Source organism: Alexandromys fortis, unplaced genomic scaffold (assembly GCF_014885135.2).
Source record: "Alexandromys fortis isolate MF-2015 unplaced genomic scaffold, M_Fortis_MF-2015_v1.1 scaffold_7, whole genome shotgun sequence".
Taxonomy (NCBI): Eukaryota; Metazoa; Chordata; class Mammalia; order Rodentia; family Cricetidae; genus Alexandromys; species Alexandromys fortis.
This window is the reverse complement of record NW_026067920.1, coordinates 13762998-13790189: the sequence shown is the minus strand read 5'-3', so window position 1 is coordinate 13790189 and position 27192 is coordinate 13762998. Positions and strand designations below refer to the sequence as shown.

Below are 27192 nucleotides of genomic sequence, written 5' to 3'. Positions count from 1 at the left end.
AAAGTCTGTTTAAAATGAATGAACTTAAGCCTGACTGTTTTTTCAAACCATGCATCACAGTTTTTAGTCAATGCCTAAGTTGTGTGTGGTTGTTCGCATATGTCTTGAGGAAATATAACCCTTGTGTAAACATAAGCGTTCGTGTGCTACAGGGAGAATTCTCCCAGATAGAGGTAAATGGAAACTATTCTAGGTTTGCAGCAAGCATGGCTTTTCATGTGCTGTGAGCTTTGTATTGCCATGGGGACAAATTCTGGTTTTAAATATGTTTCTACCAAAATGTCCCCTTCTTAGAGTATAAAAATGAAGGCCAAAGATGCATCAGCCCAGAATGTGCTCTTTGTAACAGAGGGGTCCTCACAGAGAAATGCACATGGCCACAGTTCTCCTCTTTGGACAGAAATTCTTTCTCCCAATTCCGAGACTTTTTAACTTAAAGTGCCTTTTCCTAAGCGTCTCCCTTCCTTCCCAGCTGAGACTCAGCTCTGGCAGCATGAGAGGTGTTGGGGATTTAAGATACAACCCCTGTGTTCACTTAATCTGTGTATGCCTGGCTGACATCAGGTCACACACTAAGCCTGGGGTGGATTTACTGATACAGTTTATTCCATTGTCTGATGTAGTTAGCTCTCTGTCACTACCACCTCCATTATGGCTTTCCAGGAGCTCTGTGGGAGGAGCTGTGATCTCCATTCCACAGCTTCTCTGAACATGTTATTCCTATAAGCGGGGAGCAGGCTGAGTTCACTCGCCCGTGCTCCACATAAGAAGAGGTTCAGAGAGGGGACTAACCATCCTTTCCAAACCCTTACATAAGATGTGCTAAGAGGTATGTGTGCACGTGTGTGCACGCACCTGGACTCCATGCGCAGCAAGTGATCTGTGTGGAGAACGTTCTTTTCTTTGCCTTCACACAAATCCAGCCGATGCACACATTCCGTGGTAGAGCCAGTGCTACCGGCTAGGTGTGAAAGACGAGTGCTCTGTACATCTCAGTGCTTATGGTGTCCTGTCCACAGTTGCCCTGGTCTTAACACCCTGCCTCTTGCAATCTTTGTCTTTCCTTTGCTTTTGGGTGTTTTCCAGGTTGTGTTAGTTAATTTGCTGCAAGAGTTGAAATTTTGTAGCATGGGGGGAAAATCATTTGTGACCCTCTCATTAATGTTGTGTTGATTCCAAGTGCAAAAGAAATATATACTTGCCAGTACTAACCTGAATTTTGCATTTTATTGGATTTTAAGACCTCTTTTAGATATCCGTCAGCATGGTAAAAAGAGGCTTAAATTTAGTGTCATTCCTGACATACTCTTCATTCTCAGTGCTTAAAGAACAGGTTTCGGCCTTGTAAAATTGCCCTGAAGTTTCTGTCTCAGCTCACGTGTGATGTTTCTCCCCACAGAGAGGTGCCTGGAGGACCATGAGATTGTGGTCCAAGTGGAGAGTACCATGCCAAGTGAAAGCAAATTCTTATTCAGAAAGAATTATGCAAAGTACGAGTTCTTTAAGAACCCAGTGGTAAGTCTCCTTTTGGGGTTAACGTTGTGGCTCTTGGAATTTGTACTTGGGTTGAATAGAAAGCTACTTAGTGAAAGAGGCCTCACGTACAAGGCCATCATAACTAGAAGTCATTAAGACTGGTGAAGGAGACTGTCTCCTTCCTCAGAGAGTAGAGATGGTCACACTGGAACATATTGATCCAATATTCAGCAGAAGAACTATCATTAATCATTGCAAATACCAGATACTCTCTTGATTGTATGTTGGAGTGAACAGCAATCAGTGATTGGCATCAACTCCTTGGTGTTTTGTTAGGTTTTTTTTTCCCCCGTTTCTTTTTTTGGGTGAGGGGGCAGTCATGTGACATAGTAGCAAAGTATATTTCGTGACATCTGAGCCTTTGGTTTTTTCCTGAGTCACCAGGCAGACTGACAGTCAGCTCAGGGAGATCACTATCCACTTGCGACTGTGATAATTCCACTGGTTTAGTGAAAAGAAAGAAAAGTAATGGTTTCTGGGTAATTCAGCCCAGTAAGCTTTTTGTACAACTGCAGTCACTTTGTTGTTATTTATTTTGTGGTTGTGATTTTCTTTTGGTACTGGTGTTGTGCAGGCTTTGATAAAAGAATGAGAAGGGCTGTTGTTTAACATACAAATGATTGTGATCATACCTGAAAAATTTTTAACATTGGCAGGTGTGCTGTCTATAATAAGCTTGTTTTCTCCCCTCTCTCTCAGAACTTCTTCCCGGATCAGATGGTCACTTGGTGCCAGCAGTCCAATGGCAGTCAGGCCCAGCTTCTGCAGGTACTAAGCAAAACTGACTTCTTACTGAAATAGACTTGTTGCAAATTTGAAATAAGGAACGGATTATTGAAATCCTGCATCTTCTAAGGAAACTTATAACATTATGTCCACCCCCTTGTGAGAGCCATTTGCTTATCTCTGTTTCAATACTAATTTTGCTGAGATTTCAAGAAGTTTGAAGGAAGAAAATTTTGCCTAACACCCCACCCCAAAGTATTCGTGAAATGTCAGCTATATATAATGATATAACTGCTTTCATTATTTTGTGTGTATATTTCTTAATTTTAAAAATTTGTTCCTCCATAGAATTTTCTGAACTCCAGCAGCTGCCCTGAGATTCAAGGGTTCCTGCAGGTGAAGGAGCTTGGAAGAAAGTCTTGGAAGAAACTGTATGTGTGCCTGCGCAGATCTGGCCTCTATTACTCCACCAAAGGGACTTCAAAGGTAAAGTATTAAAATATTTCATTTCGTCCTGTTCTGGCTATGCTTACTGTGAACTTGGGCTTAATTTTTTTAAATGCACCCGAACCTCTTTCATGCTAGTGATAACTTACTAATGAGCAGTTTATATATGGCTATACACAAAGAGATCAGTAATGTGGTCTGTCGGAAACTGAATGGCAGCACACACCACAGCTCCTTCATCCCATCAGCCCTGCACCTCTGGGATGCCCAGGCATGGATCCCTACTGGGTTGAGCCTAGACCCTCCTGGCTGATTCAGTCAGTGCAGGGATATATTTGGTTTTCTTAATTTTGAACTCGGTTTCCAGGCTGGCTGTAGGATAGATGCTGAATTGTTGTTGTCCTGTATTCAGGAGCAAAATATGGTTTTGTCTCTGCTGGAGCAAATTTAAAAACTACATAGTTCACATAAAATAAAATGAATCCGTTACAACATGTAGCTGACATTTTTAGCTTCTGTTATTGTTAGGATTACATGCTGTCATTTAAGTTTTCATGTGTATGACCAATGGAAAGATGAGAGTTGCAAAGTGACCGCAGACTTTAAAATGAGCTTTTAGCATTTTTAAAATGGCTTGACTGCTGTTTGCAGGAACCCAGACACCTGCAGCTGCTGGCTGACCTGGAGGAAAGCAGCATCTTCTACCTGATTGCTGGAAAGAAGCAGTACAATGCACCCAATGACCATGGGATGTGCATCAAGGTACTCCACGGGATGCTGCCCTTAGGCTGGGGCTGGGAGCCATGCAGAGGATTCTTCTGCCCACTATCTGGTGGCTGACGCAGTTTTTACACTGGCTTTACTGTGTGCTTAGGATTGGGTGGTTTTTGAGTAGTCCATGCTCTAGGAAGTACTCAGTGGACTTGGTAACTTAAGGCCAGGTAGCTGTTGGCCTCCTGGCTGCAGCTTTTACCTGGTCGTAGGTAAGGAGAAGCAATGGCTTGTTAAGAGAGGCAACTCCTGACCTACACCTGATTATCTGTAGCCACCAAATGAACTGACACTGTCTGTGTGGGTGTCTGGTCGTGAGGACTGACCACAATACTGACGGCCCTCTGTGTGTGTATATGGGAGCACTGCACATGGGTATGTGTGTGGGGGGGTGTAGTCAAAACACACAGATGTGGACATGTACTCATGTCCATAGGCACAAACATGCATTCGTAATAAATCCTCACACGCCATTGTGCATAACACACACACGCTCCTTGGCCAAGCCTTGTTCTTTTCCTCTTGGTGAGATTGTGGCGGTGTTGATTTATCACTCACTACACTGGGTGTGTATTTGCTCACTTTTGCACTGGTGGGGTTTTCATTTCTTCTCTAGCCAAACAAAGCAAAAATTGAGATGAAGGAGCTGCGTCTGCTCTGTGCTGAGGATGAGCAGATCCGTACTTGCTGGATGACAGCCTTCAGACTCCTCAAGGTATGTGACCCGAGGCTGCAGTGGCTGCATCTCACACAGAACAACTGGATGTGGGTCCATCCTGGCACAAAAACGCTATGTTGTTCCTACCATTAAGTCAGAATTGACGTATCAAGTGTAGCTGTACATTCTTCTCCTTAAGATCTCAGAGCCAGGTTTCCTAACTGAGCACTGTCAAGTGTTTGTGGAAATGTATTCTTTGTTAGCTAAAAGGGGAGCCCTGTGCATTATAGATCTCTGCCCACAAGATGCCCCCAATCAGTGGAGGCAGCCAAGAATGCCTCTAGATGTTTCCAAATGTCCTCTGAGCATCCAGAATTAAAAAAAAAATACCCACAGTAGACAGTCCTCAGTTCTAAGCCAATGTAAAGTCTATCATCAAAGTAACGGAATGTAAGCTATCATCAAAGTAACGGAATGTAAGCCAGCCATGAAAGGAATACTTTTTATATGTTAAAATAATGAGATTTTTAGGTGTGGTGCACATGCCTAGAATACCAGCAATTGGAAGTGGAGGCAGGAAGATTGTTGAGTTTGAGGACAGCTTAGACTTTATACAGAGACCCTTTCTTTTTAAAAAGAAAAATTAATAATGAATGGTCTCTCCTTTAGAAAAACTACTAATTAAAAACCAAGTGTATATCAATATTAGGATGTCCTCCATTTCTGGGTAGGAGAAAGAGGCAAAGTCAAAATATGTTTTTGACTCTTTGGTACAGAAAAAAGAAAGGTTGCTGAGAGATAACCCCACTATGCAAGTAGGGACAGATGCTAGAGACGAACCTTTGTATTTCTCTGTAGGTCTGGGTTTTTGTTTTTTGTTTTTTTTTTTTTTACCTGAAAATATGTATCTTTTTAAAGAAGGCAACAAAAGAAATAGAAAAATGGTATTGTACACTATAAAACAATGTATTTTATTAAGCTGGTGATACATAATCCAATCAGTAGGCTAAAGTTCTAAGGTACTGTGACATAGCTAATCCCAGGCAGAAGTGACTGGGACAGCACCCACTGAGTGCAAATCAGGAGCTCTGACACCATGGTGATGCTAACATGACACCATTAGCCTGTTCTGAACGTCCGTGCCTCTGTGCCCAACCTCTTATTCTCCTCACAGCGCTTTGTGTCATGATTGTCTCATTCACAGGTAACAACCCTGAGGCTGGAGGGATGGCCGCTGGGGTGTGGCAGAGCCAGGTTGAGAGCAGCATTCTGGCTCCTGAGCTCATTTCCTAAGTACTGTGCTTTGCTGCCCTCCCCGAGAGTCCTGGGCAGTTGCATGTCCACTTCCTGTTTTGTTTTGGTTTGGTTTGTTGTTTTGATACAGGGTTTGTATGTGGCCCATGCTGGCCTCAAACTCAAAATATCTTTCTGTCTCAGCCTCCCTGGTATTTCGGATAGATTTGATTCTGCATTGAGTTCTAGTGCCCCAGCTACTTGCAGGTATCATTTGATCCAGTGATCCACAGATTCCAAAGGTCTCGGGATACATCTTGAAGGGCACTTCTTGCAGGAGGCAGTGCCATACTTAGGAGTAGCCAGTCTCCGATGAGGTTATAGTAGAATTTTTTTCTGCTTCTATCATAACTCATTGTCATTCCTAAGCAGACCATAGGATGTGGACAGCTGTGTGATTGTTGCCTACCATACCCCAAACTGTTTCTTCTCTCCATATATTCTCCTGATAGAAGTTGTCTTAGTTAAAATTGGAAGACAAGGTTGGGCAGGTCATGACAGTACAGCCTCATACTGCCTTCAGAACAGGAAGTTCCAAGCCATAGGAAACCGAGAACCTCACCTATGTCTTATACCTAATAACTTCCCCCAAGGTTCTTCTTGGATGTAAGCAGCAGGCTGTAGAAAGCGAGATGGGACCCATGATCCCAAACGCTAATTGAGGACAGGGACTTCTAGGCCCTCAGGATATAATAAAGGCTCTTGAAAATGCCAGCTTACCACTTGTGCTTCTGACTCTGTGTGTGGGTTTGCCTCTGTCCATTCCTCCTACCTGTCTGTCTCTTTTGGTAGACAAGCACCCTACCAGTGAGGTCTATCCTCGGGCCTCTTTGTACACATTTTTAGGCAGAGTCTCACTCAGTAGATCGCCCAGGCTGGGCTTAGGGTTTCTCTGTAACTTAAGCAGGACCTGGCTGATCCTCCTGCCTGAACGGGGATTGGCACCCATGTGCACTCTCTCTCTTTTCTTGAGGCCATGCTTCCTTATGGCCTCCATGTGTCCTGGTGATGCCAGAGTCTCCCTTGGACTGTTGGGAAAAGCCACCAATTGGGGACTTTGAGCTAAAGATTACAGACTTGCTGTAGCACAGATAACAAAATGTCAGACTGTATCTTCTCAGGATTAGTGTTAAGGTCTTGGTCTGTAATGCAAGAACAGGCCCTTGAGCTTCATCCTCTCAGACACTCTTGCTTGCTAGGCATAGGCTTTATTTTTCCATCTGGAAAAATGAATTCAACACGGAGGTTTCCTTGTTTTATCACATGGTGAACATAGAGACCCTGGAATCCTAAATCATCATGCGAAGTCACCTCCCACCCTCCCTAGCCCTGTCTTGTTACCATTTCTGATTAGTGGACATGGACTCGGCGCCAGCAGTGTTGAGACAGTAATTTATATCACGTTGTGATCTTGTGGCTTCAAGAAGGAAAACTTTGTTATTTAAAGTTAACCAAGGGTGATCTTATATCTGTAAGTGCTTTCATAGATATGCTTTCCTTTGAAAAAGGAAGAAAACCTAATTGCTAAAGGCATTGCTGTGCTCAGCATTCGATCTACTTAGCGGACAGTGCAGATCATGGAGTCGGGTTGTGCTCCGCGTCCTTTTCTGCCACCTCATTGAGTCGTTTCTTGGACACAGGACTGTGCCAGAGTGTTAGAAAGTTGTAACAGTTACCTACTTCTCCTGTTCTCCCTCCTTTTAGAAAAGCTCCTTAAACTGACGTAAAAATTCCCTCCACAAAATGTCTTGCTGTGTCAGCACAAGAGCCTGTCATTGTGGTTGCTTTGGTTTTAAATTGCCCCACCCTGAAAAGGCAATTAGGTTCATGTTCAGCAAGACAGCAGACCACCAAGAGGCACAAGGAGCCTCCTCTGCTAAAGTACTTTGACAGTAGGACTAGCACATTGGAAACAAAGAAGAAATTCACTGCAGCACTGTGTAGCAGCTAAATAAAGGAAGCAAAGTCATCGCAGCAGTGAGAGGGGCATACAGAGCAAAAGATGGCACTCGGTGGAACGAGGTCAGAGAAGCCTCGCCTCGTGGAGCCTAGGCATGCCAGGGAGGGCATAACACCAGGAATCACAAAAGGACTGGGGTGTCCCAATGCTCTCAGCCTTTCCTCTCCAGATGTCCCTTGTGCAAATACTCCCTCCCAGGTTCTCCTTTAGATGCCGAGACTTAGACCTAGGGTCCCACACAGGAGTCCTTGGTTACTGGGAGGAGACAGCTTCTGCTCATGGCAAAAATGCAGCACACAAGACCAGTGGGACAGGTCTGATCTGAAGCCAGTTGTGTTCATAGTGAGAGTGGATCCATTTGTAGTCCTTCAGTCTCAGATTGTGGTTTTTACCTATGGTTATGATTAATGATGTTAAAATACCCTTTGTTTTAAAAAATATTTTTGAGACCAAATGGAAGCTTTGGGTCAATTTTTGTGTGTCGACGTTAGTTATCTAATTTGATAAATCTTAGGCAATTGGGGCTTTTTTCCCCCCACCTGCCCCAAATTTATTTCTTTGTCATATATGGAATGTAAACATTCTGGATTTAGGCTTTTCCTTGCATTCTTTCCCTAAAAAAATAAAATCAAGTGGTTCTCAAAAGATTTTCATAGCAGAATTCTTCCCCATTTCACAGCAAAATCTGTAACTCCCCAATATGACAAACAGGGGGAAAAAAGGCCTGATTTTCATTTAAATGTAGTTTATTAGAATATTATAGATGGCAGGCATTCCCCCCAGTCTTAGTAGCTTGTAACAGCAAAGACTTACTCCTACCCTTGGCCTGTTAGAATTTGGCAGAGGGAGTAACCACAGCCTGGGTTCCCATGGCCAGAAGAAAGGATAAGAGTACTGTCTCACTTTGCCAGTTAGATGCTCAAGCCTATAATGGCCTATGCCACTTCTGATCCAGGGGCATGGGCCATCAAATTCATCAAATTACAGGACCCCAGGAAGACTGAGCCTAGTTGGACTCAACAGATTCCTTTTCATTAACATCTATGCTAAATAGGGTGTGCTCCCATGTGATTACAGCTCCCTCCCTGTTAAAAAACAAAACACAAAAACAAAACACCTCTTTTAAGTTTTCTTGTATTCCTGGAGTTGCGCTGTAGTTTTTGAAGCGTTCTTCAACCACAACTCTAAACCTTTTTGTTATCTTTGCATAAAGCAATAAACTTGCCTACCACCTCACTTGAGAACCTACACATCTCACTACATTACTAGAGAGAAATCTGTCCTTTTATTCAACATGTTGGGTCTTCTAGGGTTAATGGCCAGAATGAAAACTAGGTAATAAAGGGAATCTGTCAATACACAATGGGTTCACAAAGCAAATGGATTCCTTTCATTAGATCCCCAAACTCAACCCCATTTGTAATGTTAAACTCCTGTGAACTTTATTGATGCTTATGGTTCTTTATTATGTTAATTTATTAATTAGTTTCTTTAGGGGAATGTGTGTGGGCATGTGTGTGGAGGTCAGAGGACAACTTGGGGGAATCGGTGGTTCTCTCCTTCCACCGTGTGGGTTCTGGGGACCAAATTCAGGCTTAGGGACAAGCACCTTTACTCACTGAGGCATCGCCTCAGCCCAGAAGGACGTTTCTCCATGGCAAGTTCTGAATGTGGAGGCATGGCTGTTGTCTCTCTATACAAAGAAACAAAACAGTCCACTGTTACCTTAATCCTTTACTGTGGAGGAGAGTCACTTTTAATTTGATGTGAATAGGAAGTGAGAGTCTACACTGCAGTGAAGCAGGAAACATTGTTAGGTCATACTTTCTTTTGCTTCTGAAGCAATAGAAGGAATTACAAAGGAAATACCATTAATTGGACTATACACGTATCTTTAAAGCCCAGTCAACTAAAATAAAAAAGGAAATGAAAGAAAGTAACTCTATAGACAGCTGGTACATAAATGGCTAATGGCTTAACAATTTCAAGACTTTGTGTGAATGCAAGTACGACCCTGTAGGTCTTTGTATTTTTAAGTAGAGACAATGTAAATTTATAGTCTTTTAACTACAAACAGTAAATATGAAAACAGTGTACTTCCTTAGTAACCGAGATAAAAATCATAAAATACCATGCAAATAAAGTATAATTTTATGCATAATACCTACTTACAGAGATGATCTATTTAAAATAATTCATAGATCAAGGATAGCATATAAAAGAAAATGAAAAGATATGTCACATGAGTAATTATCAAAGTTCTACAAGTTACAATTACGTAGAACTTCCGAAGCAAATTTTTGGTTTTTCGAGACAGGGTTTCTCTGTGTAACAGCCCTTGCTGTCCTGGAACTAGTTCTATAGACCAGGCTAGCCTTGTACTCACAGAAATCTAGCTGCTTCTGTCTCCTAAGTGCTGGAATTGAAGGTGAACTTCACCACTGTCTGGCTAAGAGAAGCAAAATTTTAATGCTAAATGCATGTTTTTAATAAGGAAATAAAAGGAGTAAAATCTTAAAGTCACTGATCCTAGTGTCTCCTTGAAGATATGCTGAAAAGGCACTCAAGTTGAGCCAAATAAAGATCAAAGGTACTAAAAGGGAAAATACATATATATAAGGATAACATATTCCCAAATTTGGGTCATTCCAGATTAAATGACCCTTCTCAGAAATACTTGGGACAAGAAGTACTGTGGATTTTGTGACACAGGAATATTTACATAGACATGATGAGATGACCTGGGATAGGACCTATGTCTAAACATGAAATGCATTTGTTTCATGCATATATTTTATACACAGCCTGATGTAATTTTATATGCTTGCCTAGGTTTTAACTGTGATCTATCACACAAAATTAAACGTTGGATTTCTACTTGAGACACTATATTGTTACTCAAAAGATTTGATTTTAGAACACTGTAGATTTTAGATTTACTAGGTGTGTCACTGTGTGTTATGGGGAGTGACATGTAGGCAAGTTCGGAAGACCCTCAGTAAATCCCTCCCCATCCTTAATGAACTAGGGCTACAAATTCAGCAAAGCTCGTATCCAGAATGTTACAGTGAAAGGAGTAGATATGAGTGAATGGCTTGAAAGTAATCCAGAAGAGAGGAGTCAGGTACACCGTACTTGCATCTGCTAACAAAAATGTATGATAACACACTCAGAGCATTACTGACTGGGGAAGCTCACTCGAGCCTTACTGTAGACCCCAATTTCCATGCATTGTTGGCCATATAGACCTATCACTTATGTGGCTGGCCTTAGTCCCTAGCATGGCCCCAGCCCCAGCATGAATCACATTCAACATAAGCTTTGTGGTCTGGCCCATGGCCCCACCAGTCAAGCACTTATATTAGACAGGCCATTCTAATGACTAAAAGGTCATCTCTCAGAAGCTGATGCAAGCTTAACCCCTTATTTTCAGCTCTCCATTATCTATACAGACACAGAAACCCGTATTTGCTTGACTAGCAAGATGGCTCAGTTGTAAAGTCCTTGCCATGAAAATATAAGGACCTGAATTCAATTCCTCATCACCAGCAACAGCCAGATGAAGCAGTACGCTTCTGTAACCCCAATGCTAGGGAAAGAAAAAGGAAGATTCCTGGGGCTACTGATTGGTCCATGGGAAACCCTGTCTCAAAACATGATTAAGGAAGACAGCACCCCACACATGTACATACACACAGAGACCACACACAAGCATGTACTTGTATGTATACAGTCGGCTTTGCCTAGCCACAGGCTCCACATTCTCAGAACCAGCCAAAATAGGTGAGAAATGCTCTTTAATAAAATTATATTTTAGAACTGGGGAGGTGGCTCAGTATGTAAAGTTTTAGCTGTGCTAGTCTAAGAACCTGAGTTTCACTGCCCCAGCACACACATAAAGAGCTGAGCAGGTGGTATGCATATAACAACAGTGCCAGGGAGTGGGGGAGACAGGCCGTTCCCAGGGGCTTGCTTGCTAGCTACTCTAGCCCAAACAACGAGCTCCAGGGTCAGTGAGAGAGGCTCCACCTCAAAAGATGAGGTAGAGAGTGATAGAAGGCACTAGACTGTAGTGCAGTCCGTGGGAAGAGGTACATAGGTTCTGTGCAAATACTAGCTATTTTGTTATTTGTAGTGTGTTCCATCCAGAACCAATCCCCCTGACAGGAAGGACTATATACAAACCGTGCGTTTATGACTGAGTTTAAGTGGATGCATTACGAGGTGCTCAGAAGTTTACGTTGTTTACATCTGACAGGTTTCTCAGTCTGTGTCATGGTGAAACACAGTTTATTGTTTCCAGGGATGCTGCTCTGCCCTAAGGTCTTACTCGTCTAAGGTCAGCGTTGCTGCCACAGTTGATCTGATTAGTGTTTGTATAGCTTTTCTTTTACATTAACTATTTCCATTTATGTTTTACCTGTATGCCTGTTTCTCATCCATTGATTTTCTGTTTTCCAGTGGCTACCACAGCGCCACAACATGCATCTTTTTGACTTACTAAAGCCGTGTAATTTAGTCCTTTCACCAGTCAGGCTGACACAAGAGCTTTCTCCCTTCCCCCCACCAGCCGTCTGAAATGTCCTTGTTGTGAATAACCATTCTCTGTATATTAAACCCCTCAAGTGCACTGCTGCTGGGATTTATATACCCAGTTTTTATTTTAATCATCTGCTTAGTTGCACTATAATTTTTCCCCAAACATGCATTCTTCTCTGTGGGACTAAAAGAACTCAGCTCTTAGCAATCCTTGCAGTGCGGACCGAAGAAACTCTTAGTCTTACCTCTCTTATTGAAAGAACAGCTCATTAGTAGCAGTTACTTCTTCGTTTTCACCATTCCGCTGTCCTTTGGAGTTCATCATTTATATAAAAATGTCAGTTATCTGTTTTGGTACTGATGTTTTCTCCTTGTCTCTGTTTTTGTTTTTGTCTTTAGCAGTTTTCTCATGGTGCATCTGGTTTATGTATTCTTGACTCTATAGCTTGGTGTCTTCTCAACAATATGGGGAAATTCTTGGTGGTTTTTAACTTCAAACCTTTGTCCTGATTTGTCTTCCCTGTCTTCTCCTCTCACAGGAGTACACTTACACTCATGGGAAATAGTTTTGTCTTGTGATACATGTTTGTGCTTTAGGAAGGAGTGTTTACTATAGGAGCAAGAGCTGCAAGAGGGTTTGTCTCCCGTGAAACAAGGACAAGAAGATGATGTGACCACTTCCAAAAGTTCCTTCTTTTTCCTGGTGCTCTCTCTCTCAACTTTCCAGTTTGGTGTTTTGAATCAATAGTTTGGGAGTATTGTTTGGGCTGTCCAAAGCTTGTGAGACCTCTGTCTTCTGGAGACTGGCATTAGAACTGGCTATGGGCACTTAAGTCGTGAGTTCTTGCTTTCTCGTGGCCTTGGATCACTTGCTTCATTTCTTTGTGTCTCAGTTCCATTATCAGTAAAGTGAGGCTAATGATAGTGTATAGATCATAAAAATGGGGAGTAGTCAATGAAGTGGACCACTTAGTATATAGTACTTGACTCATGCAGAAATCAGGAAAGGTAATGATTCTTGACCTTGGTACCATGATATGTGTTGCCGCCCTGTTTGTTTCCCACTCCAACAGTCCCAGACCAGTCAGCGCCCCCTCTCTTCCAGGACACAAGTTCTGAGGCAGAACAGAAGAGAAGCACGCCGTCTTCAATGTGTTAGGCTCATGGGGGGCCTTTGGCAGAGAGTAGTCGGCTCTTGTGTATCAACACTGCCCTCCCAGCTGTGGGGTTTGCTGTGGGCTGGGGCTGTGGGGGCTCTCGGGTGCTGGTACTGACACTAGTCTTTCCTCTTCAGTATGGAATGCTCCTGTACCAAAACTATCGCATCCCTCAGCAGAGGAAGGCTTTGCTCTCTCCTTTCAACACCCCTGTGGTAAGTAGAGGACTTTCGACAGTCAAGAGCTATGGGAACCTCATTGTAGCACACCTAACCTGTTGCGAAAACATCAACAGCCACTTCCGGCTCTCAGGGAGCCATATTACCTATTGGCTTTTGTTCCTTTAAGTCATGGGACGCATAGATGCTGAAGTCATTCTCTTGTGAGGATATTAAGAGTATAACCACTCCTACTCTCTAAAAGTACAGACATGCTCTATATTACCAATGTGATCTTAAAGGTCCTCTGGTACCTATTCCCAGGAGCGAGTGAAAGCAAGCCATGTCATAGAAGAGTCTAGTGTTTGCTTCCCTGAACTACTGCCCCAAACATGGTCTACAGTGAGGAGCTGGGGACAGATCAACCAACCTCCCTTCCTTCCCATCTTTTTAAACCAATCCCAAAGCCATTTTTGCCATTTTTAGCCTGGTCCCACTTAAATCACTGAGTTTTCCGCCTGAAACAGGGAACTCTGTAGCTCCCTTCCCAGTGTCTTTATGATTGTTTCATGGGGTGGTCTCCAGCATGCTGCCCTGGCTGATTTCTTTGTATCTTAGTATCTGTGGCCTTTGTCTTACAGCGCAGCGTTTCTGAGAATTCTCTGGTGGCAATGGATTTTTCTGGACAGACTGGAAGAGTGATCGATAATCCGGCTGAAGCTCAGAGCGCTGCCCTGGAAGAGGGCCATGCCTGGCGGGTAAGGCACTAGCCCCAGTCTGGGTGAAACTGGTTACACACAAACACCCAGGTTTTGCCAGAAGGGCTCTTCTGGTCCTGGTGAGAGGGAGTTATGGGAGTAAGTGCAGGAAGTGGCTGCCCCGGGAGCTCTCCCTGCTGTTGGCCTTCCACACCACTCTGTCCTGAGCAGCTCCTGCTGATGAATTACTAGTGGCTGTTTGTGGAGGGCTCCACAGGGAACAGTTCTCACACTAAGCTCCGGTGCTGAATCTGCAGATGGGAAGATTATCTCCCAGCTCAGGTTTCCCTGAAATTTAAAGACCATGTGCAGAACACCTGCCCAGGACTCTGCTTCGGAGACATTCCCGGTCCTGCAGCCATAGTGTAGGAAAAGGGCAAAAGTCTTCAGCACAGGAACCCTGGAGAACAGTGCTCTGACAACTGCCAGGGTTGTCAACGCAGTAGCCTGTGCTGCTCTGCTGACTTTCCAGGATTTACATCATAGGTAGTCAGAGTAAGAAACACGTTGATGCCTCACTGCACGGTTGGCTAGACATAACCAAAATGCATATGCTTTACCATTTTGGCCAAGAAACTCTTCATTCTCCATAGTCAGGTGGTACCATCAGAGTCTGAGTGTGGGGACACTGCTCAATCATCCCGTCCTGGGCAGTGGATGACTTGGTACATCAGTCTCTTATCTTTGCTAAAGTAGGCATCTCTTTTGCAGAAGCGAAGCACAAGGATGAATATTCTAAGCAGCCAAAGCCCCCTTCATCCTTCTACCCTGAATTCGGGTAAGCACTGCTAATCACTTTGTATTGGATGGAAAGGCAAAGAAGAGCCCTGCTCTCTCAACCTCTCTGAGCTCTGCACAGTGCTGCTAGAGCTGAGATCCAGGTTGACTGGAGTTGGCTGGCTCTTGGGGTCTGTCTGCAGGGAAGCCAGGTCTTACCCTCTGTCTGCCTCCATCTTCCCCACAGTGATTCACAGAACTCAGCATTGGTTTCATGGACGTATCTCCCGTGAGGAGTCCCACAGGATCATCAAGCAACAAGGTCTCGTGGATGGGTAAGGAAACTCCCACTGATCGAAGCTACGACTTTTTGAGTGCTCACAGTTCCCTGCAGAAGCCAACTCAGAGTATGCTGGCCTTGCCAAGTTAAGGGCAGAGATGACTCTGAACTCTCCTGTCCTGGATGTATCCAGATGTGCCCTTTACCCCTCAAATAGAAAAGGACAAGGCTAGTTATTTTTTTTTCTTTCTAAGGCAGTAAACAAATAGTAAAAAAAAAAAAAGAAAGAAAGAAAAAGAAAAAAGAAAGAAAGAAATCACCAACACCTTTTTATTTATACACTTTATAAAACTGGCTTTTACTAAGGTTGTTATGACTTAGACCTCAAGAGGCTTGCTTCTGCAGTTGTGACTGCTCAAGTAGGTTATCTCTACAAAGCTGGGCAGGGCAACAGAGGTTGGCTTCACTCATGTGTGTATAGCGGATGGTGGCAGCCATTGACCAGAGTGACTGGAAGCATGGTTGTAGCAGGTGACCTACAAGCACTCATGTCATAGCTGTCACAGGGTAACCAGGGCCAGCAAGAGACTTTGGACCACAGGGTGCAAACTCTAGCTGCTATAATCCCAGTGGCCCCTCGCAGCCCAGGGCAAGTGTTCACCTTTGCCTTCATCCTGCCCTTGCTCCCTATCTACAGATAGAAATGGTAGGTAGATAAATGACTGAGACAGGAACACTCCACGCTCAAAGTTTTCTGTGAGTGAGTAAGCGTGTCATCCTGCCTACAGTGAACATGTTCCACAACAATGGCACCCTAGCCGTGCCACCACCACCCCACGCCAGACAAATGTGGTTTGCAAAACAAAGGGCTTTGTTATGGAGTTTTATTTCATGTCTGCCATTGTACTTTTTCCATTATTTGCCCTTCTTGCCTTTCTTTGTCCCTTGTCTCCCAGTGGTCCCTCTCCTGCCCCCAAATAGGTCCCCTTCTGCTTGCACTGATTCCATGTGACCGCCATAGATAAAGATAAAAATATATTGTTAAGTCTGGATTCCACATACAAGAGAAACATGTTACATATCTTGAGTCCAAGATAACGTTCTCCCTGGAAGTCTGGCCACACCAAGCCATGGAGTAACGTGCTGGTTGGTGTTTCCCAGAGTGTACAAATTCTGGATATTTGCATTCTAAAGGCACTGGGAAGTTAACAAATGTGTTTCAAGTGTGGATTCCCCGGTCCTATTTAAATACTTTCTGGTCTAACATTACACTCAACAAGCTGGTGACACCACTAATGGCAGTAGTTTTGATCTAATATCTCATGACATTTCCTCTTCGTGATGCCAAGCAGAACTTGGAAACTTGCTTTTCTTCCTTCCTAGTGTGTGGACTACCTCTTGCACTCCAAGGTTGGAGAGCACCATTGTTAGGCCTCTTTGTGCTGTTCTGTTACATTTTATTTTGTGATTGTTTGGAAGTTGTAGAAAAGTTACAAGAAGAATTCACTCAATTCTGCTGTGTAACTCTACCCAGGATTCTAGTGATAATAGGACAGCACTTTTAGTCTGTCACTGTTTCCCCCCCCCCCTTTTTTAACATTTAAAAGTAAATTATAGCTTGATGTCCTTTTATTGCTAGTAATTCTTGAATGGAAGCTCTGTGTGGTTTTACCTAACCACAGTGGTATCATGAGAACCAGGAAGCAAACGCTGATACAGTTGTCAGAGATTTAAATTTTTAGCGTGCTCCTCCTTGTATGCTTTACAACAAAGGGGGAAAATCCACAACCTTAGGTGCTGTATCTGCCTTCCTTGTAGGCATTATAGTCAGCTCCTGTTGTGAGCAGAAGCCAGACCTGACCAGTGGTGTCTGGACTTAGTCCAGCCAGCATCCCTTGGCTAGAACTGGCTCGCATATCTAGGGCAGGAGTACACAGGAAACGATGGGAGATATCTGAAGTCCGTTAGCTCTGTCCCCATAGTGATGGTCTGATACTTGATGAAGATGGTCTCAGTCTGGTTCCTGTCCCCTCAGCTGATATTTCACCTTGTGAAGTGTAAGGAAGTGGGAAATACTGCTTCTTTTCAAGGTCACATCCCCTTAGCTCCCACAGAAGCACTTCTCCCTTGCCAGGAGGGAAGGGTGTGGTGAGTCTTCCACCGCTCACTAGGTCACTTCTCTAAGGAAAAACTTCTCTTCCTTGGGTAATTTTGGCATGTTCCTGTTGGACTGCGAGCACTTTCTAACCCTCTAACATAGGACATTTCACCTTCGTCTTTGTAGTTTCCTTTCAATGTCAAACGACATTGTCAACTTCCTTCTGGATGCTGTTGCCACTGAAAACCACTCAGGTGCCCAAACACCAAAGTGTCATGGCTGTAAGCCCATTTTTATCAGCAGGTCTAGCTGATGTGCCTGTGTTTACATGCATACTCATACATGGGAAATACACTTGGGTTTAGAAAAATCAATAATCAATTGCTGGTTTTCCACTCCACAGGCTGTTCCTGCTCCGTGACAGCCAGAGTAATCCAAAGGCATTCGTACTGACTCTGTGCCACCACCAGAAGATTAAAAACTTCCAGATCTTGCCCGTAAGTACTGATCCCTTCAAACCAGTCCTTCTTTTTGCTTCCATTCCTAATGGAAGTTGCAGTCCCAACTTGAATATAACAAACTATAGATAGTGTAGCAGACGGCCCTACCCACCGTGTTTTCTGACCTACCTTGCCACATTTGTGTGTGTGGCTCTCAGGAACAAAACCATGAGCAGGCAAATTGGCTCCTGACCACAGGCCATGGGTTGTCCCCCAAGGTCACCTCCTCCTCTAACGTGGCAAGTATTTCCTATGTCTCTGCAGTGCGAGGATGATGGGCAGACATTCTTCACTCTGGATGATGGGAACACCAAGTTCTCCGACCTGATCCAGCTGGTCGACTTCTACCAGCTCAACAAAGGTGTTCTGCCCTGCAAGCTGAAGCACCACTGCATCCGCGTGGCCTTATGACCTCCTTGCCCTCACTCAGAGGCTGGAGGCAGCAACACTGGAACGGAGAGGAGACGCCTGCATGAGGGGAGAACACACACCTGCTCCCACCTAAGGACTCAGAACAACATGGCTTTTCGGTCGGTGCCAACCGACCAACATCAATTAGTTATTTGGACTTCACAAAGATTTGCCGCTGCGGATCAAGCAGGACCACCTCCCTCTGCGTCAGCCATTTAAATTGGGGGAGGGTTGAGATCCAGTGCAAGTGTGGGAAGAAACTGGAATGACGATTTTTGATTAGGCCACGTAGGGTGAAAACCGCAGAGAAGTAATTGGAAATGAACTCTTGCCCTGGAATAATCTTGACAATTACAACCGCGATGTTTACTTTTTTGTATCACTTTTTTGCACTCCTTCTTCGTTGTCAATGTTGTGCTCAGCCTATGGTGGGAGGGGGTGTGGCTTTGCAACCCAGATGGGACAAAGAATTTTGAATTGGCAGATTTCAGCTTGGAAAAAATAAAATGGGTCCCCAAAGTTTTGTTGAGGGCATCCTGCTTGCCACAGGTTGCCACAGTGTGGATTTGGCTCCTACATTATAGACACCCCAGTCCTCCCCATCATACTTGAAAAGCTTTTTTTTTAAAAAATAAAATAAAATAATCAAAGGTGTCGACTGTGGGTGACACCAAGCATGTTTTGTGGACTCCGTCAAGCTCCCACAGTCTGGTCACCATTGTTGTTGTGCTGGTGTTTGGTCATTTCTTATTCGTGTATCTCGTTCTCCACAGTGCAGGAGACCTCGTTACTTTGGAAAACTCGCTGTTCCCCCAGCACAGCACAGCTGCATGACCTCAGCTTTAAACTGATGTCAGCAAGCCTTCTTGGAACACATTGGTATTCATTGTGGATGCCACATAGTCCATCTGGGGTGCCCTGTGCCTCACGTTTTCACAGCCACCCACTGTTGTAGAATAATTGCTGCCTTTACCCTCTGCAGTAGCCTCAGTCATTTCAGTTCTCCCACCGGGGTGGGGTGGGATCGTGGGGTTAAAGGATTTAAAGAGAAAATGTCAACTTGTTGGCCTTGTGCTCTGTCAATCTGAGCGTCTATGGATAAAGATAAGGAAACACTGCAGAGGGCACTGGCATCGGCTGGCTTTGAGTCTTTGCTTGATGACCCCTGCGCCCTACTGAAAACCCCCTAAGCCAGCAGGAGCAGGGTATGCAGAGGTTCTGCCTCTACTGGCTTCGGGCGAGAAGTACCTCACAGTGGTTGTGAACATTGAACAGTTTTTTAGCAGCATGATGTTTGCTTCCTCCTCCAAGAGAGGAGTCAGAAGGTGGCTGGAGTTGTCAATGGGTCCCCTGAACCCTTTGGAGGACCCTCTGTTGTCCCCTTGATTTATCAGGCATGAGGGTAGCAGACAGGACTCCCGTGAGAAACACACAGACAAACGTGGTGAACAGGTTTCCTTGCCTGACACCACCCCTGACTGGCCCTTTGAACCTGAGCTAGCCACTAGATTGCCAGTCCCGACTCACTGGAGTGCTCCCCAGGGAGCACCCCTGATTGCCCTGCGGTTGACGGCCTAGTGGAAGATAGATGTGTCAGCGCTTTGTAAAAAACGAGTCAGCTGCAAGCTGGTCCACAGTTAGAGAAACACTGTAGTTCACAGACCACGCAACCCGTGTTTCCACGCGATGTTTATTACAACAAATGAAGAATTTTTTTCTTTTTACTTTTTAACTTTTTATCTATCTTTTATCTTTTTTTTTTTTTAGTAAGACATTTTCGTAAGCATAAGTGCTCAATTGCATTTCTCTTTCTTTCGCAGCTAGTTAATCATTCAGTTGACAATGAGATAATTCTCAAGTTCATGCCTGGCAGCAGGTTTCCACTGATCTTCCCCTTTGGGACAGATAACGGACATTTCAGTTTTACCGTACTCATTTCTTTTTTTGCTGACTTAAGGTCAGAACTTTACAAAACAGACAGCAAACAACTCTAGGGTTTCTTTCTCCAGTTTACACAGACCAGTCCCCACAGTGCATAATCTTTTTCTCTTTTGCCTCTACAGTAGTCGGCTAGGACGTGTATCTCATATTTATAAGTATGCATCTTATTTAAAAGGAAAGTATAGGCTTGACTCTGGTTCACAATTTTGTATGTAGCTGGTTTGACGTAGTATTTTGTACTTCCCTAGCCGAAGTGAATTGTCGAAGGCTGCAACCCGCCTTGAGTGTAGCAGACTTCAGTGGCCCCGAGCTCGCCAGCCTTTGCACAGGCAGCTGGGAATTCCACCTGAAACAGCTAGTCCCTGGGGTAGTGGGTACCCAGCCCCCCTAGCCAGAGACTGAAGGACATTTGACTTTTATTTTTGTATTTAATTGACATGAATGTAAAGGGGACAGCTCAGGGTTGTTTTGGAGCCTGTTTGACTTTGTAATCTCTGCCTGTGATTTTCTTTTCTAAATGAGAACTCCGTGTAGCCACCTGGACTAAGTTGAGAAGGAAAATGCCAAATGCTTTGGGTTTTTAGAGTTTCAATAGGTAGGCTCTGTTATATTATTAGGTGTTAGAGTTTCTGAACGTGTTTTTTCTTCTTTTTTTTTGTTTGCTTAAACTTTGAAGAAATATGTGCCTCAGCTTAGATGTTTTGTCTTCTCCTTTCTGCACTTAAATACCTGACAGTCTGTCGGATCGCTGCGCCTCCGTGAGCATCAGTAGCTCACTGTAGATTTGTGATGTCATAGTGCAAACCGCAGTGACCAGAAAGTGACCTGACATGTAAACGTTTTCAGGGAATGCAGAGGGTGTTAATTAACAGACAAAACCTTTACCCCGCGTGCTTTGCCTCACTTTGTGCTATATAGCTCTTTGGCTCGTGAACCTAATTGTAAACTTTCAGGTATTTTTGTACAAATAAGGGACTGATGTTCTGTTTCTTGTTATTAGAAATAAACATTAATACAGTGTTCTTCATTTTCTGTTGTCTTTTTATTTGCGCCCGTATCTGAAGACTAGGCTTGGGGTGGGTAGCTCAGTGGCTCAGAGTGCTCGCTGGGAATGTAAGAGAACCAGGTTTCAGATTGCCGACCTCTTCCCTGTCCCTCCTCCCCACAAGACAAAAAAAAAAAAAAAAGACAGGCCTGGGCTGGAGAGATGGTTTGGTGGGGAAAGTGCTTACCACACATGATGGTTTCAGTCCTCAGAACCCACAGGAAAGTCAGTAGTGGCACACACTTATAATCCCAGTGCTGGAGGGAAAGTCGGGGCTCCCGGGCTTGCTGGACTTGCTGGTCAGTCAGCGTAGCCTAATTGGTGAGTTCTGGATCAAATCAAGGAATTGGTCTCACAAAATAAAGTGAATAGCACCCAAGGTTAACCTCTGGTCTCCAGGTACAAAGGAGCACGGAAGTTCCTGTCCATCTATACACCTAGGACTGTGATCATACACAAGGCATGGTGGACTTTAGAAGGTTTCAGAGAGTCACATATCCACAAAAGCTTAACAGTCACCTCCAAATCAAAACACGACACACATCTGACAAGGCATTAAACCATCAAGGACCCAGGTTGTCAAGAAATCGAGGGGGCTATAAAGATTGCTCAGCAATTAAGAGTGCGGCTGCTCTTCCAGTTATATCCCAACATTCACGTGACAGCTCTCAACTGCCTGTTAACTACAGTTTAGGGACTCTGATGGCGCTTTTTCAGGCATGCTCACAATATACAGGCATACATATGGGCAAAACATTCAGACACAAAACAATATTTTTTAGAGAAACTGACACATTAAAAAAAAATGATGCACTCTGCCACTGCTGTCCTAAGCCCTCACATGACTGAAGGTCCCCACCCGTGTGCTCTGGAGCGTCACTTGCTGACTTCATGCTTCCTCCACAACCTACCCCAGTCACTCACTGTAGGCAGAGACTGCTCGCTCGTTTCATAGCAGCCCAGTCCCAAATAATCACACAGAAACTATATTAATTACAACACTGCTTGGCCTATTAGCTCAGGCTTCTTATTCACTAACTCTTACATCTTAACCCATTTCTATTGATGTGTATCGGCCACGAGACTATGGCCTACTGATAAGGATCTGGCTTCTATCTCCTTCAGCAGCTAATGATCCCTCCATAGGAGGAGACAGCAGACGCCAGATCCTTACCCGTAGGCCACAGCCTCGTGCTGATACACAGATTAATAGAAATGTGTTAATTTAAGATGTAAGAGTTAGTGAATAAGAAGCCTGAGCTAATAGGCTGGGAAACAAATGAGCAGTCTCAACCTACAGCCCACTTAGGGAAAGTGGATGTTGTCACCTCCAGTGACATGTGTCCTTGGGGCTATGGGGATGACTCGTGGGTAAAGCACTTGGAGGACCAGAGTTTGGATCTCTCCAACCCACATAAAAGCCCGGCAAGTGTGGCAGCGCCGTAATCCCAGCATTCCTAAAGCAATTAGAGAATCACTGGAACAAGCTGGCTAGCCAGCCTAGCCAGAATTGGTGGGCCCTGGGTCCTATGAGAGACACTGTTTCCGTGAATTAGAGAGTGATCAAGGAAGAATAACCAATGTCTACTTTAGACCTTGAGGTGCATCCCAGACACATACTCACACAATGTGCATCTGTGGTTGCTACAAGAGCCCCTCACAGAAACAGACAACACCCCTCCTCATCATGGCATACCATGACACAGCCCTGTGGCCCCTCACGAGTCTATGATAATGAGGGTGGGTGAGAGCCACCAGACCAGAGTTTCAAATGTACTTTGGTCACTCCAGATAAAATGACAGAAGCCAAACAGAGCACACAGGGGAAGAAAAAAATGCCCAGAGCACAACCTGAATCTTGATTTCACTACATCATAAGTACTTTAGATACATCGTCTTTGCCAGACACAGGTGCACAGACTTATAATACCAACACTTGGGAGGCGGAAGCAGGAGGATCAGAAGTCTCAAAGCTAGCCTTAGCGACATAGTGACTTACAATCCAGAAGCCAACTTGGATTATATGAGATCGTTTCAAAAATACATGTTTTCAATGACCATTAAAATACTAAGAAGGATGTATTGGCAATGGTGGCACGTGCCTTTGATCCCACCACTTGGAGACAGAGGCAGGTGAATCTCTGTGAGTTTCAGGCCTGCCTGGTCTGCAGAGTGAGTTCCAGAGCAGCCAGGGCTACACAGAGAAACCTTGTCTCAAAAAAAAAAAAAAAAAAAAAAAAAAAAAAAAAAAAAAAAAAAAAAAAAAAAAAAAAAAAAAAAAAAAAAAAAAAANAAAAAAAAAAAAAAAAAAAAAAAAAAAAAAAAAAAAAAAAAAAAAAAAAAAAAAAAAAAAAAAAAAAATCAAGCAAAGCCACTAAGAAGGACAGCTATATAGAGTTAATGGTAAAGGAAAGTTTATTAAATTGTAAAAACAGTATTTGTTTTTAAAGTAGGAAACTCATTCATATCACTTTGCCCCTTGGCACTTAGACTTCACTCTTAAAGATTAGGAACAACAACGGAAAATGCGGAACTGGCACTGTTGGACTTTGTCTTAATTTGTTTCTATTACTGTGATAAAACACTAGAAGCAAAAGACACTTGGGGAGGAAAGGGTTTATTTCATTCTACAATTATGGTCCACGATAAAGGGAAACCAGGGCAGGAACTGAATCCAAAGCCATGAAGGAACACTGCTCACTGTCTTGCTCCTCCTGGCTTACTCGGTTTGCTTTCTTACACACTCCAGAACCACTTGCCCGTGAACGACACCGCCCACAGAAATAAAACGTTCATCGGCTTGCCTGCAGGCCAGTCTGATGGGTGCATTTTCTCAGTTAAGGTTTTGTGTCCAACTGATGAAATATTAACCAACACAATTGTGACTCCTGGTCACCCTGACACCCACCACATCACTATTACACCATAAACTTTACCTTCTTGTTTGTCCCCAAGAATCCATGTTAATATTAATATCACAAGATAAAACAAAGCATAATTTTATAAAGACTTCAATGCTTTAAAAGTCGAAGTTCTCTTTAAAAAAAAATACAAAAAACAAACACTGCCTCTTAAAAAGTCCAAACGCTCAACAGCAGTTTCCTGTACAATAAAAAATAAGGTACAAACTCTTATTCCACAAGGGAAGAACCAGAACAAAGAAAAAAATCAAAGCAAAATCAAAATTCAACAATGTGAATTAAATCTTGTAGCTCAAAGTCCCGCATCTGGGACACACCTTCCCAGTGATCTCTCCTGGTCTCTCACAATGCCAAGACTCAGCCGTTCTCTATGGCCCTTCATGGCTTCAAAATCAGTAGTACCTAGGGGACTCCTACACATGGCCAAGTTCAGCTGCCAACATGAGATACGGGCCTTGGTACTCTCTGGATCCCAACTTCCATGTGTTAACCCTGAAGAAATACAGCCAGATTTCACTTCAATGATATTGGTCTCCTCTTAACCACAGTGGATTTTCTCAGCTCCAGCTGACCAGCATCAACTGTCCTGGTAAAGAAGTGGTTCTCAACCTGTGGGTCGTGACCCGTTTGGGGGACAAAAGACCCTTCTACGGGGTCACATATTAGATATCCTGCATATCAGGTATTTACATTACAATTCATAACAGTTGCAAAATTACAGTTATGAAGTAACCACAGAAACAATCTAATGGCTGGGGGTCACCACAACATGAGGAACTGTCTTAAGGGCTTGCAGCATTAGGAAGGTTGAGACCCACTGCAGTAAAACAAAGGGTTGGCCTCAGTGGTGCTGGTCTCTTGTTGATCTTGGTGATCCTTCAGATCCTGCTGAGCAGATATCACAGATTCTTACTGTAAATCTATCACATGAACGGCCCTGCTAAGTCTTTGAGAGACTCTCACACTACCTCTAGAAGCGTCACAAGCCAATTTCCTTTTGAGAACATCGTCTTCTAAGCTTCCACAACTACTTGGCAAGCTTAGAGAACTCAATGGCTTTTCCAGGCCAAAGTCCTAAACACTTCCACAATCACCTATCCTCCTCCAAAAGAAAAATATGGTCAGTTCTCTCATAGCAACAGTCCATATTCCTGGTGTCCATTGGTGTGATAGTAACACCGGGTACCCAACGTGCATAGCCAGGCATGGTGGTACACGCCCTTAATCCTAGCACTCGGGAGGCAGAGGCGAACAGATCTCTGTGACTTCAAGACCTGCCTGATCTATAAAGGGAGGTCCAGGACAGCTCCAGCTGTCACACAGAGAAACCCTGACTCAAAAACAAACAAACAAACAAAAAACCACTTTACATGACCAAAAGCAACTTGAGGGGCAACTGGGGCAAGAGCTAAAGGAGAAACCATGGAGGAATGCCGGTTATTAGCTTGCTCACCTTGACTTGTTTGGTTTGCTTTCTTAAACCACTCAGGACCACCTGACCTGGGATGGCACCACCCACGCTACAAAGTGGCCCTCCCACGGCAATCATCAATCAAGAAAAAGCCCCACAGGCTTGTCTACAAGTCAATCCAATGGAGGCATTTTCTCTATTGAAGTTCCCTCTGCTCAGATAAGTCTAGTTGATGAGAGAGAGAAGCTTAACCAACACAGGTCTTATGTGTCATCCCTCCATCTACCACAGAGGTGGGGTTGCTATCAGGCTGACAAAAGAGAGACATGCCACCAATCTCAACCCAGCCCCAGAAGGCATCTTCAAGAAAAAATAGCTTTGAGGAACCATGCAAGACAATCTCCAGAAAAGGCAGTGAATATAGCTGTCCTTTTCTAATAGATTGGTATCATTTTTTTTTTCTGGAACACAGTGCAAGTCTTCAAACTAAAGGTTTGATTCCTGGGACTAGTTCATGTATGACATCTGGGGTTTTTTTGTTTTAGTTTGTTCTTATTATTTTTTTCTTAAATGGTACTAGGGATTAAACCCAGGACCTCATGCATGCTAGGTAGGCACTCTACCAATGAGTTATATTCCTAACCCCTTATTTTGGTTTTGAAGAGCACAATTGTTCCTATGTTGGATCACGTTTACCTTCTGCTTACAGCATCTGTTTTTCCCAAACCCTTTGGCACTTGTGTCCATTCAACTCTTTGCTGCCCCCTCAACTGCTCCTTGATGTTGGTACACAAACTAAATCAGCAAGCCCTGTGACAAAGGACTGACTGTGTGAAAAGTTCAAAAGCCAGGCACACAGGCCATTATAACTGATCATCTCATTGATTCAGCCCTTCCCTTCCAGATGACTCACCCGAAATGCTGTCCAATAATTTTATAACCAAAAGACATTTTTTACTTGGTTTTTCCATTGCATATTAATCAGATGTCATGTTGGAGGCTTGTTGTTTGAAATAAAAGCTATGGCCAATTCTCTTAGTAACAAAATCTCTGATGGAATTATAGCCAGACCTTTGAAATCCGCTGCTCTCCGTAGATTTAAGTAAAACCGAACTGAAACTGTTGCATTGCTGCCAATGTGAACTCTCTAGTGAGGTTCACAGAGGTTATATAGATGTTGAATATTTACAGCCTCCCTTTTCCTTATTCCCTCAACAGCATGTAAAACAATTACTATACAACTTTTATATTGCATTAGGCACTATGAGTGTCCTATTGAAAACATAAAGTTTATAAGAGTTTATATTTAGGTTATATGTAGATATGATGCTATTTGGTATATAGAACCTGAGAGTGTACAGATTTAGGAATGTACAGATATTTTTTATCTATAGGACATATTGTAACCAATCCCCCATAGATAAACAGGAATAGCATTGTGTGCTTTCTCACATATACACTGTGTCTGTGAGGGGTGCAGAATAGAATGTTAAGGGATGGCTTCATGAGTCAAAGTACTTGCTGTGCAAGTCTGATGAATTTGGTTCTGATCCCTAGAACCACTGTTTTAAAGGTAGTACCCAGTACCCATCTACAGTCTGAACACTTCTATGGTGAGTTGAGAAGAGGAGACAAGAGTATCACTTGAAGCCTGTGAGCCAGCTAGCCTGGAAAATAGACTACTTGAAAACAAGGTGTCAAACAAGAACAGATGACACTCTGCCTCAGAAACAAGACAGAAGGTGAGAACTACAAGAAAGACTACCTGAAAATAAGTTGGAAGGTTAGAACAAGAAACACTCTACTTCAAAAACAAGGTGCCAGGTGAGAACCAAAGGAAAATTAATGCCTCCAAATAAAATACA

The 27192-nt window shown here is 43.6% G+C and overlaps 1 protein-coding gene across 2 annotated transcripts in view; it reads left to right on the top strand.

Annotated features, from left to right (window-relative positions):
* Grb10 (growth factor receptor bound protein 10) overlaps positions 1-20977 on the top strand; it is a 120700-nt gene extending 99723 nt beyond the window's left edge. For both annotated transcript variants that reach the window (XM_050141116.1, XM_050141115.1), the window contains exons 7-17: positions 1400-1515; positions 2236-2304; positions 2611-2748; positions 3361-3471; positions 4097-4195; positions 13225-13302; positions 13887-14003; positions 14715-14781; positions 14968-15055; positions 17502-17595; positions 17863-20977. In XM_050141116.1, coding sequence (XP_049997073.1) covers positions 1400-1515; positions 2236-2304; positions 2611-2748; positions 3361-3471; positions 4097-4195; positions 13225-13302; positions 13887-14003; positions 14715-14781; positions 14968-15055; positions 17502-17595; positions 17863-18009 — 1124 coding nt within the window. In that variant the 3' untranslated portion in view covers positions 18010-20977. The remainder of the gene's footprint in view (positions 1-1399; positions 1516-2235; positions 2305-2610; positions 2749-3360; positions 3472-4096; positions 4196-13224; positions 13303-13886; positions 14004-14714; positions 14782-14967; positions 15056-17501; positions 17596-17862) is intronic.
* The last annotated feature ends 6215 nt before the right edge of the window (positions 20978-27192 follow it).